At 51.3% G+C, this 11,636-nt stretch overlaps 1 protein-coding gene across 3 annotated transcripts in view; it reads left to right on the forward strand.

Annotated features, from left to right (window-relative positions):
• Positions 1-11,636, forward strand: part of AIFM3 (apoptosis-inducing factor, mitochondrion-associated, 3) — a 38,210-nt gene that overhangs the window by 250 nt on the left and 26,324 nt on the right. For 2 of the 3 annotated variants that reach the window (XM_009893319.1, XM_009893321.1), the window contains exon 2: positions 7,627-7,840. In XM_009893319.1, the coding sequence (XP_009891621.1) occupies positions 7,627-7,840 (214 nt within the window). Of the gene's footprint in view, positions 1-7,617; positions 7,841-11,636 lie in introns of all 3 variants that reach the window. The other variant, XM_009893320.1, reaches the window with a different exon arrangement.

The raw sequence follows: 11,636 nt of genomic DNA on the forward strand, positions 1-11,636 counted from the left end.
CCATCCCGCCTCCTCCTACCCCCACCACCCTCCCTGCTTCTGCCTTCCCGCAGTGCCTGGGGGCAGAACTGCCCCCCTCCTGCCCCAGGGTGGGTTTGTGTGACACCATCCCGTACAACGTGACAACGTGTGGCTCCAGCCCCTTCCTTGCCGCCACGGCTTCGCCGCTCGCTGGCCAGCCCTTCGTTTTGTCCCTGCTGGAAGGGAACGACCAGGGAAGGAGCAGGACCACCTACTGCTTGATTTCTTGGTGCTTGCCCAGTCCCACCACCCATGCCAGGTCCTGAGGCTGCTCTGCTCTCTGGATTTTATTTTCTTGGCAATACAGTCTCTGCATACAGCCTCTGGTGGGGAAAGCAGCTGTAGGCACCTGGATGTCAAGGGTGTTCTCCTTGCCCTGCGTGCTCCTGCCGCGGCTGGGCTGGATGGGCTCCCGGCTCTTTGTGGTTTGGCGGAGGTGGGTGTACGTAGGAGGAGCGATGCAGGCTGCGGAGGCAAAGCGGCTGGTCGAGGGAGGTCTGGTGTGGAAGTGTCAATGTTAAACCTTGTCCTGAGCCCCTGCCTGCAACGTGGGCAGGAGCAGGCACCGCGTGGTCGCTCGGGCTCATCATAGCCAGCAGCACCTGCATAGCCTCAGCGCTGGTCCAGAGGGAGCGATGCTGGTGCATGGGGCGCTGGTGCAGTCGGCGTTGCCAAAGCTGCCTCCGAGGAGAGCTCCCATCCTGCAGCTTGTTTTGGCCACCTAAGAGGGAGCTGAAGGATGACCCCGTCCTTGCTACCTGCTCATGCCCAAGGACAAGGGGAATCAGATAGTTGGGCTGATCTATGAGATCCTTCAGCATCCACACTCAGCCTTTGTGGGTGGAAAAATGTCTTTTGGAGACCTTTTATTGGCAGTTTGTCTTCATTGCCTCAGGCAGTGGGGATTTCTGGTTCAAGGACTCAAAAGGTCAGAGGGGCGATACAAGTCTTGTCTTCCACCCAACGAGCATCCACTGAGTGAGGTTCTCTGCCTTTGCTTTGCAAGGCACAAGGAGAAAATAAAGGTGGTTTTCTGCCCTTGACCTGTACTGAGATTATTTTACGGGTCACTGCAGTGCCACAGTAATATGGCATTGGGCACTGTGAACTGTAAGTTTTCTTTTGTGACAACCCTGTTTGTTTAATGCTGTTTATATCCTCCCTTGAAATGTTTAAGGAGTGAAAACGCATCCAGGAATAAATGCCTTTGTTTACTAAACTTGTAACAAACTCTGCTGGCAGTTCCACTTTATTTTGTATACCATCAGCAAAATTGTGTTTAATCTTGGACCGGCACAGGAATAAAAGCGCTCTGCAGGCATATTTCCTGAACTGCAGATTTTCATGTAGAGCTGTATTTGCATACCAGGGCCAAATGACTGAAAATGCCATCCCGTAATGTAACGCTCTCTCTGCAGCTCTGGTTTTGATTAGCAGTCTTCAAAGGCGTTTGACAAGCCCTTCCCCAGCCCCGGGTTAGCACACCACTGACTGCAGTGCTTCAGCGCGGTGATTATAAAACCTGCAAACGCGGTGAGGTAAACATTTGCAGATACGGATTGTTCTGGCAAAGAGGTTTCACAGCCTTTTTATGATATTTGTCATTCCTCTTTCTTGCGGGAACTGTGCACCATCAGAGCTAAGTAGCGGACTTTCCTATTTCTAAAAATCCACCTATCCCCGGTATGAACGAGACGCAAACCCTGCAGGGACAGAACAGAGCTATTTTCTCCATCAGCACTGTTTTGACATGAAGGGAATATTTCAGGTGCAGCCTGATGTCAACAGAATTTATTTAGACACTTTTGAAGGATGCATGCGAGTTCCTCATCTGCTCCATCTTCTTATATCCGAGAGAGACCCTCAGTCCCCCTGAGCACCCTCAGCATTTCCCGAGACAACCCTGAGGTTGCGCACACGTTGCTGTGTGCCAGGAAGACCTTTTGACGAGCAGCTCACCAGTAGGAGAGCTTTGGGGAGTGGAGTCCTGCAATGGCAAATAACTATGCCCTGAAGTCTGGCTGCTGCCGCAGCGCCCGACCCCATCCTGATATTTAAGTGCTTAATTAAGAGCTTATGTTCAAGCAGCGAAGTAATCTTCTGTTATCTCTGGTACTGCAGTCCCGTGATGCCGGATCCTCTTCTGAGGGCCCAGTTCTCAATCTCTGCATAATTTTTTTTTCCTCCAGTTTTGCTCCGGGTGCGTGATGCATAGGCGATGAGCTGCCAGCTGGCAGTCTGCGTGGGCTCCCGGCGCCGCGCAGGAGAAGCAGCCGGGTCAGGATGATGGGTAAAGGGAACCATCGCGCTCGGCGGGAGCTGCAGCAGCCCCGTCTCTGCACCAGGCGTGGGAGAGTGGCTTGCAACACCCATAAAGTTGTGATTATTTTTTTCTTCGCACTCTCCACTGGGCTCAGCGCTTGATGGTGGGGCAGGGCAGCAGCGCCGGCACAGCGCGGGTCTGCTGGTGGGCTCTGCCCTCACAGAGAGGATGTGTTTGGCTCTGAGCCGGGAATGTGTCCCCCTTCGTGGGGATGCTGCCCACTGCTGGAGGTGGTGCCGTGGGCTGGGTGTCCTTCAGAGCTTGGCTCTGAGCGTGCCCCCAGGCATGGCTGGCAAGTCCGACTTGGTTTTTGGGCTTGTGGCATTTGCTGAACAGGGCAGCTGGAGAGGGAGGGTACAGCCGGGCACGTTTGACGTTACAGTTTTGTCATTAGCTCTGTCATTTTTAATAGAAGTGGTTTGAGACCACCTAAAGTAGTTGTCATGGAGGTGCGCAGTTAAAGGGCAGCGTGGGGGATGCCTGGAGAGCGCAGCTCCGGCAGGGCAGAGCGAGACCCGAAACAGGTCCCGCGGCGGTGGATTTACTCCATGCTGGGTGTGGGAAAATAAACCCTGCTGGGGTAAACGGGGCTTGCTGGCTGTGCCCACTGTACCCTGCTGGTCCCTCCGTCAGCGCTACCCTGGATGTTTTTCTGGTTTCCACTGCCTCCCGAGGTGCCGGCACCGTGCAGCCAGGACCAGGCTGTTCCCTGCCCGCAGTGCTCATCGGCCCTGTGCCCGCAGCCCCGAAGCAGCAAACCCTGAGGCAGCACGGGGTTTTGTGGTCGGGGAAGGCAGACACACAGCTCCCCCATCCCCTATGGCCAGGCATCTTCATCTTACCCAGACCCCCCCAGATTCAAGCCAGCTCTCAGCTCCTGCCAGTTCTCTCTTCCCCTGCACTGCAGTATTAATTTAGTATTTTCCTTGTTTCTACCGTTTTAACTATGACACTTTAAACGGACAGGTACCTGTACTTTAAATTTAGCCTCTAGAAGGGCACTGAGCCGTGATGGGAACCTAATCCTGTGGTAAAGAAGTCTTGGGTCATTTAATCGCCCTAATTTTATTTTTAAATAATGACCTGCACTGCAGCCTAGCCACCGGCCAGCACCCTGCCCGGGGGTCAATACCAACATTTCCAGCTTTCATGTGACAGGTACCTGCCTGAAAGCAAGCAGAGGCTTTGTCTTGTCCCGCAAGGCTGTGAATAGTGATGGATAAATTTATGGGAGATGTAACGGGATATTAATGACTGACTGCCAGGTGTTAATGACATGAGGCAAAGCATAAGAGCATCGTGGCCACAGAGTGGAAAAAAAACCCTGAGCCAAGCACGATAAAAGGTTGGGATGCGTCTCCTGGGTGTGTGCGGAGGGATCCCGGCAGTGCTCTGACCTGGAGGCTAAAAACCTGGGAGAAAAAAAAAAAAAAGTCAAAATTTATGGTCTTGACCAGAGTCTGTATTTTAAGCAATTCTGTGATTTTGAGGAGCTGACTCAGGGTTTTTGAATACTAGGAGCTGGCAGGGCTGTGGTGTATGTGGATGTGTGGTATTAGCACCTGCTAAAGCTCAACTTTTTCATCTGCTTTTTTTGTAAATTCTTATAGAATACCTGCAGCCCTGGCCTCCTGGTCCTTCGTATGTATGTGTGTATGTGTATATACAAAGATAAAAAATACATAGATATTAAAAATGTACATGAACAGACAAAAATACATAGATATACATATACATATATATGTGTATATTAGCGGTGCTGGTGGCCCAGGGCAAGCAGGCATACCTATACCTATACCTATACCTATACCTATACCTATACCTATACCTGTATCTGTATCTATATCATCTATATCTATACCTATACCTATATCTCTGGATGCGTACATATACACACTCGGCGAGCGGCAGTTGCTCTGCCCTGGAAGCTATAGCTGTCACCCTTGTGCCCACCAGCCGTGGCCGTGGCAGTCCTGCTGTGTGACAGTGGTGGCCCTGGCCGGTCCCCGAGGAGTCGGCTGCCGAACACATTTGTAGGCATGTGCCTAAAACTTTCCAAACTGTTTGCATTAAGGTCAGGAACCTTTTCTAGCAGTTATAGAAACTGACTGTCAAAGGGACGGAGCGCCGGACCCAGCCACACCATGCCAATTGGATTTCAGAATTAAACTTGGGTTTATAAATATTTCATTTAAATGTAATTTTCCCTGATGGCAATTGAAGCAGTTTACTGGATCAGCTCAGGTGCTGCTGAGCCCTGGATTCCTGGAGGGATCATCCCTCAGGAATGTAGGTCTCTGGCCAAAGGGACACCCCACGCGGGGCCGGGGCGGACGAGGAGGAGGAGGAGGAAGAGGAGAAGGAGGAGGAGGAGGAGGAGAAGAAGGGAGGATGAAAAGTCCAGGAGAGGCGTGTGGGAGTTGCCCCCCACAGAGGCAAGTGGTGACATGTGGGGCCTAAAATAGGAGGGAGGAAGGCTTTGCACCTCTTTTTCTTTTCCTCTGGACAGTTGTCCAGCAGTGTTGCTGAGTGCTGAGCGGGGACGGTCGGGAACAGTGTCACAGACTGGTGCCAGAGACCTGCTGCTTTTTGCATATGTTTTTCTGACTGAGAAAGAAGTGAAGAGCTCAGAGCTAAATTACTTTCTTCGTCCCCACAGGTTTGTATGCCCGTGAATCAGCGAGCATTCCGGATGCTCACCTGACCCAGACATAGTTTGGGAAACAAAGCTCCGGGGCACGGGGCCAAGTGAGAGATGGGGGAACCAGCATCAACGTCACCGTCAGGGCTCGGAGCCGCCGGCTGCGCCGGTGCCAGCCCGGTCTCATCCTGCGCCATGGCTGGCAGCAGCAGCGTTCTGCCCGGCTCTGGGGTCTGGCTGCAAGCGTGAGCAGCCGCGTTCGCTCCCGATAAACCTCTGATAGACTGGCATAAATGGGTGTTCATTATATTTCTTAACTCTGTCCTGCAAAATCCATGTCTGCTTTTCCAAACACAATAGGAAAAGAGTGCTTATGGAAAGTGGCTCCTTTGCTGGGTGCCTGCAGGGAACTGGGATGCTTCTGTAGAGCTCCAGGAACAAATTTACTTATAGGAACATTTGGGTTTTTGTAATGCATGGTGCTGGGCCTATTAGTTCGCAGTGACTCCTGCAGCTGGCAGCTGCAATAACGCAACAGAAGTTCACGTTTTCTATTGGGTCAGTGTGGATACACAGAAAATTGCTTTACTGGATCTGTCTGTCAGAGCCACCAGTGAGCCCTGCTCCTGTTTTACCTGCCACAAAAAGCAGAAACTCGTAGGACTCTTGAAACAACCGCCTGCCTCCAGTGCCTGGATGGCCACGGCCACATGCTCTTCTCCCTTGCTAAGTGAACGACCTTCCCCCTGGGCTTTTCTTTGTCCTCTCAATGGAGTTGCAATAGATGGCGCGTGGGCAACAGCTGAAGCTGGGAAGACCCAGCTCCCTTCTCTTGCTGCAGGGCTCATCCCTCCCTTCTGGGGCAGGTTGTTTCCCCCTCTTTGCCTTTCCTTGACCTGTTTAGGTTGTGAGCTTTAATTTTCATCTTCTGCACAGCTTTTCCTGTTCATGACATTTATAAGACACTTAAAAGCTCTGGAGTCCCCAACATAAGAAGGACATGGACCTGTTGGAGCGTGTCCAGAGGAGAGCCACAAGGATGCTGCGAGGGCTGGAGCACCTCTCCTATGAGGAGAGGCTGAGAGAGTTGGGGCTGTTCAGCCTGGAGAAGAGAAAGCTCCGGGGAGACCTTATTGTGGCCTTCCAGTACCTAAAGGGGTTACAGGAGAGCTGGGGAAGGACTTTTACTAGGACATGTAGCGATAGGACGAGGGGGAATGGCTTCAAACTGGAAGAGGGCAGGTTTAGATGAAACATTAGGAAGAACTTTTTCACTCTGAGGGTGGTGAGGCACTGGCACAGGTTGCCCCGAGAGGTTGCTGAGGCCCCATCCCTGGAGGTGTTCAAGGCCAGGCTGGACGTGGCCTTGGGCAACCTGGGCTGGTGGGAGGTGTCCCTGCCCATGGCAGGGGGTTGGAACTCGATGACCTTCAAGTTCCTTTCCAACCTAAACCATTCTATGATTCTACGAAGATGGGGAAAGCTCAGCAATCTCCCATTTGCTTGAGACGCTTCTTCAGCCTCTGGCACTTACCCCCCGGCTCGCTATAGAATTCCTCTGGGGTTTATTATAAATATTAATGGCTTTACTTTTACGAAGCCCCTAGGAGCTAAAGTGATGTTTTTCACTTTGTGATGTGAGAGCTCATCACCGGCTTCCTCTGATGCTCCTGAGTCCATCGTGCTCCCCCGGGGCACGGGGCGGTGAGTGGGTGCACAGCCAGGCTGCGTGAGCGCTCCCTTTGGGGAACTCGGGTGGACGTCGGCATGTCTTCACCGGGGTGGCCAAGGAGAGCCCCTCTACTCCCCCTCTGTCCCCCCCTGGGGAGGGGACAGCACATCCCGGCCGAGGCAGGGGGACATGGAGGGGCAGCATCCCGAGGGTGCCATGTCGGGGGCTGCCCTGCTCCGTCACTGCCCGTGACAGCACCCAGGGTGGCAGTGGGGCCGAGGGGACCCGCTGGCTCCAAGTGTCCCCTCTGATGGTCGGGGGGATGCGCTGCGCTGGCACAAGCAGCTCCCCGGTGTCCCCTGGTCTCCAGGCCAGGGATGCTTTTGTTATCAAACCTGTTCAGTGGTGTACAACTAAGTAAAACGGACAATCCTTGCTTTTCTCGCTCAAGATTCACTCTACACTGAAAACCTCCTGCAGAAATAATTTTGGATATTTCTAGTTCCTTATTAATTGGTCTCCATCTAATGAAGCAGCTTTATACAGCATGCCGTGTTGGCTTTCTCTTTCAGTTAATGTTACCTACAAACAATTAAAGGGTTTTTGAGGTCTGTCTGAGCCCTAGAGGCCTTGGCAGGCCTCACATTTAGCTGCCTGAAGCTGTTTTCCACTAAACAGGGCAGGAACTGTGACTGAGGGATTGTTTTGCACTGATGACTAATTGTCTGCTCGCAAGAATATGTATTTTATGCATGCAAAGGTGCCCAGTCGAGAAAGAACAGTGGAATAATGGGCTTGGGTTCAAGCTGAGTTTGATATTAAATGTTTTATCTTCCCAAGCAAGCCAACAAAAAAATGTCTGTTTTGATGTCTGTCAGGTCCTTTCGAAGTCCAGGGAACAAGGGAGAGGCAGAATGGCAGCAAAACCTCTGGCTTCATTTTAATGAAGGTTTCGTTTTTTTCCTGCAGTTGAAGTGAAAATTGAAGTTGTGATACCCGAGAAGGAGAGAAGCAAGGAGGAGATGTCACCCAACGGGAAAGCCAGCCCCCTGATCTACAAAGTCAACGGGACTGCCCGGCATTATCACCTCGAGGAGCATCCCATTGCCAGCAACCCCTACCACAACCCAAAGGATGTGGTGGAAGCATCTGTCTGCCACGTGAAGGACCTGGAGAATGGACAGTAAGTGCCTAAAATTTTTGCTGGTAAAACTTGGGAGACCTTATAACCCAAACTGAATGCCCTGTCTTGTTCTTTAGAGTTTCTGGCAATGATCATTTAACTTAGAATCATAGAATCATAAAACAGTTTGGGTTGGAAGGGACCTTTAAAGGTCCTCTAGTCCAATCCCCCCTGCCATGGGCAGGGACATCTTCAACTAGATCAGGTTGCTCAGAGCCCCGTCCAACCTGACCTGGAATGTTTCCAGGGATGGGGCATCTCCCACCTCTCTGGGCAACCTGGGCCAGTGTCTCACCACCCTCATTGTGAAAAATTTCTTCCTTATATCTAGCCTAAATCTACCCTCTTTTAGTCTAAAACCGTTACCCTTTGTAACTTAGTAAAATAATATGTTTTTTAATCTTAAAAAATGACATCATGGACAAATGACAACTGTTTTTCACCAGAAGGTCTGCTGTTCCCTGCATGGTCTGCCCTGGGGCTCATCTTAGAAAGATGTGATGTTCTGCAGCAGAATTTCTCAACAGGATCTGCTCAGCTTGTGTTAGACAACCCTGACAATTTTTTATAAATTTATAGCCTTAGTTTTACAAAGCAGCATGAGTATCGCATGGGTGGAGCTCATGGGGCAGATCGTGTGCTCCATCACTTCCGCAGTGCCTTGCTCTTCTAGCCGAACTCATCTCTTTCAATGTGCAACACACTTCAGGTGCATACAGTGTCACTACCCTGGTTTAAGATTTTTCTGAAGTCTAAAAAGTGCCCGTCCTGGTCACCGTGCTTTACAGGGTGGTGTTTCTTTTCTGGGGTAGATGTGCCTTTTCTGCAGCGTGTTCCTTTAGTCTGACGGCCAACATCTCAGCGGGCTCTGTCCTCGTGTGAGAGAAAACATAGTTTGAAACAGCTTTTATTCCAGTGAGGGAGTGATGTCAGGTGTGTGGGACACAGCAGGGATCTGGCAGCTCTTTGCTTTAAATTGAACTATTGCTTGTGATAATATTCTAGAATAATCTGTGTACTACAGGCTACTTTGTGCTAAACTTAAGGGGCTTCATGGGCTATAAATTCTTCTCATTCAGTAAGTTCATCCAGGAATAAACTGGTTTTTTCGTTGTGATGGGAATTTAAGTATTAGACCCTTCTACAAAGGGATGCCCTGGGCTCTGTTGGATCGAAGCTTCATGTGACGAGGTGTGGCTGACTCTGCAAGCTCTGCTGCAGCTCAGAGAAGTGCTGGAGGGCCATCAGGACCTGGAGGCAGATGGCCTCCTCCAGTGAGAGGTGGGGGTGAGGAGTCAGTAGAGATGCACTGGATTGGAAGGCAAGCACAGTGGCTGCAGGGCCACTTCTGAGAGGTGATGGGCAACCCACTGCCTCCTGCGCAGGTGAGCAGCACCAGCAAGGCTGGAGAAGAGGGGACCTGGGGCAGGGCACAGGCAGTGGCTCGGGTTGCCTTGAAGCTGGAGTGAAGCAAAAAGGGGAGACTATCCTGGGAAATCCTGGTTGCACGGGGAGAGTCCTGGTCCAGTGCGAAGACGCAGCCTAATGGCTGAACACCAAGTGTTCATGGAGGCAGCTTCTGCTGACGTCGTGTTTGTGGTGTTACTAGAAAAGTGTGCTCTGCTTTAGTGCCCCAGTGCAAGAAGGACGTTGGAAAATTAGGGCTGCAACAGATACATTGACTGGAAAATATGTGGTATAGCCAGTGAAAAGACTGGAAGAGCTCTGCCGGTCGCGGGAAAGGTGAGGATGGAGCTGGCTGCAGTCCGTGAGAACAAACCTGGCTGCAGGCAGCGGTAGCAGGGAGCTCCTCAGCTAGAGCCAGGGCTAGAAACCAACATCGGTCTGGAAACTGGGCTCACACCTCAACTGTGTGCATTCAGCTGCCGAAACACGCTACCAAGTACGGCAGTGGACTTGCTGTCCCTGGACGTTTTAAGTTGCGAATAGCTTCTTTCCTAGCTCAAAAGAGAGGTGCTGCGAGAAGGTCCTGCATCTTGTGTAAGCAATGGGCCAGACCAAAGGACTCCCTTCTCACTCTGACTGATGCCCTGTGAGGTTTTCTGAGATGCTTCTCAAGGAGTGTGCTGGGCAGGGGTGTGCGTGGGCACAAGGGTTTGGGCACCTCTACGTAGTGCTAGTAGAGTCTGCAAGGACAGGGTACTCTTTCTGCCCACCCTTTCTGTCTTTCTGGTACCAAGATGGTCTCAGCAGAACCAGTAAAAGATACTGGAGGATAAACTCTGGCACTGCTGTACCCAGCCAGCCTCCCAGCAGGTTAACTGGGGAAGTCAATGAGAAACAGCCCCCAGTGCTCCCTCAGCTCCTGAGCAAAGGTCCTTTGCAGGCCAGAGCTGAGTTCTAGCTGGTTCTTCCCAAGCGAGGAGAGGAGTTGGGCAACAGGACAAATTCCCAACTGAGTAAATAGCTCAGCGCGGAGCTGTGCAGCGTAAATCATCCTCTTGCTCGCTCTGGAGTGAGTGTGGGATCAGGAGCCTTGCAGGTGCCTTGAAGACACCAGATCTTTTTTTTTTTATTCTCTCAGATCACACAGTTCCTTGGGTAAGTTGTAAACTCTTTCACTTATCTTATCTTATCTTCCTATAGAGTTATGGTTGTCATTTAACTGAAGGTTTTATCTGAAGTACTGCACAGCTGAGGAATGCAGTAGGACTTGTACTGCTCTATTCCCCTTGTACTGATGGAAGGACCTCCAAGTACCAAGTGTCCTACATGGGGAGGGAGCAGACCTGCATCACTCGGGAGAGGGACTGCCAATTTACTGGGACAAAAAGGCTCCCAAGGAGGGGCATGATGAGCTCTGCTGCTGTTTTCACCTGAGGTGGCAAAAAAATTGAGCATTTGCTGTTACTCTAGTAGGACAGTTGATGCAGGTGGAGCAGGCACCTGCACGAAGACTTGTCCAAGGTGGGTTTGAAGGTGTTACAGGGGTGCTGGTGGAGCAAGCCCTGGACTCGTCTCCATGGCTGTGAAGCAGAGAGTGGGACAAGTGTCTCTGTAGCCTGAGTGCAAGTGACGGGATAGAGTTGGGATGTTACCCAAAGAGGAAGGAGCATGCAAAGTGAGTCCCATTCTTCTGGGACCGATCATGCATGAACAGCATTCAGGGATCACACATGGCCAGTAGCTTTCTTGAGCACATGGGGTTTGCTGTATCCACAGCGGTGTATTCGGTACACCAAATGCAACGTGCCAGGCTTGCTGTAGATAGATATGGTCCACTTCATGAAATGGGAACAACCAGGATTTCCCAATCAACATCAAGTTGTGCAGGGACAGGCTTTCTGGCTGGAAGAGGGGACATTTCCAGGGAATGGCAGCTCTACACTCTGTGCCCAGCTCCTTGCAAAATGAGGGCTCACTCCTCATCTCTCCACTTTCCTCCATGGTTAGCTGTTCCAGTGCCTCAACACCCTCAAAGTGAAAAACTTCTTCCTAATGTTTAATCTAAACCTGCCCTCTTCCAGTTTGAAGCCATTCCCTCTTGCCCTATCACTACATGCTCCAGTAAAAAGTCCTTCCCCAGCTCTCCTGTAGGCAAATGCTGCTTTCCAGCACTAATGGCATCATTGATCACTCACTCAGCGGATGGAGATGCTCAGTAGCTCCTTTTGTCTTGGCAGACAAGGTGCATGGTCAGCTAAGTGACGCTGTTGGCCAGGAGTGGGGTGGCTGGAGGGTCAGCCTGGCTCGGCTGGTCAAGGACCAGGTGCCTGCAGCTGGGGAGGTGTCACCCAGAGAGCCTAAAAATTGCAAAGCTTTGTGTGTAAAGGAT

This window comes from Charadrius vociferus, unplaced genomic scaffold, assembly GCF_000708025.1.
Source record: "Charadrius vociferus isolate BGI_N301 unplaced genomic scaffold, ASM70802v2 scaffold579, whole genome shotgun sequence".
Lineage (NCBI taxonomy): Eukaryota > Metazoa > Chordata > Aves > Charadriiformes > Charadriidae > Charadrius > Charadrius vociferus.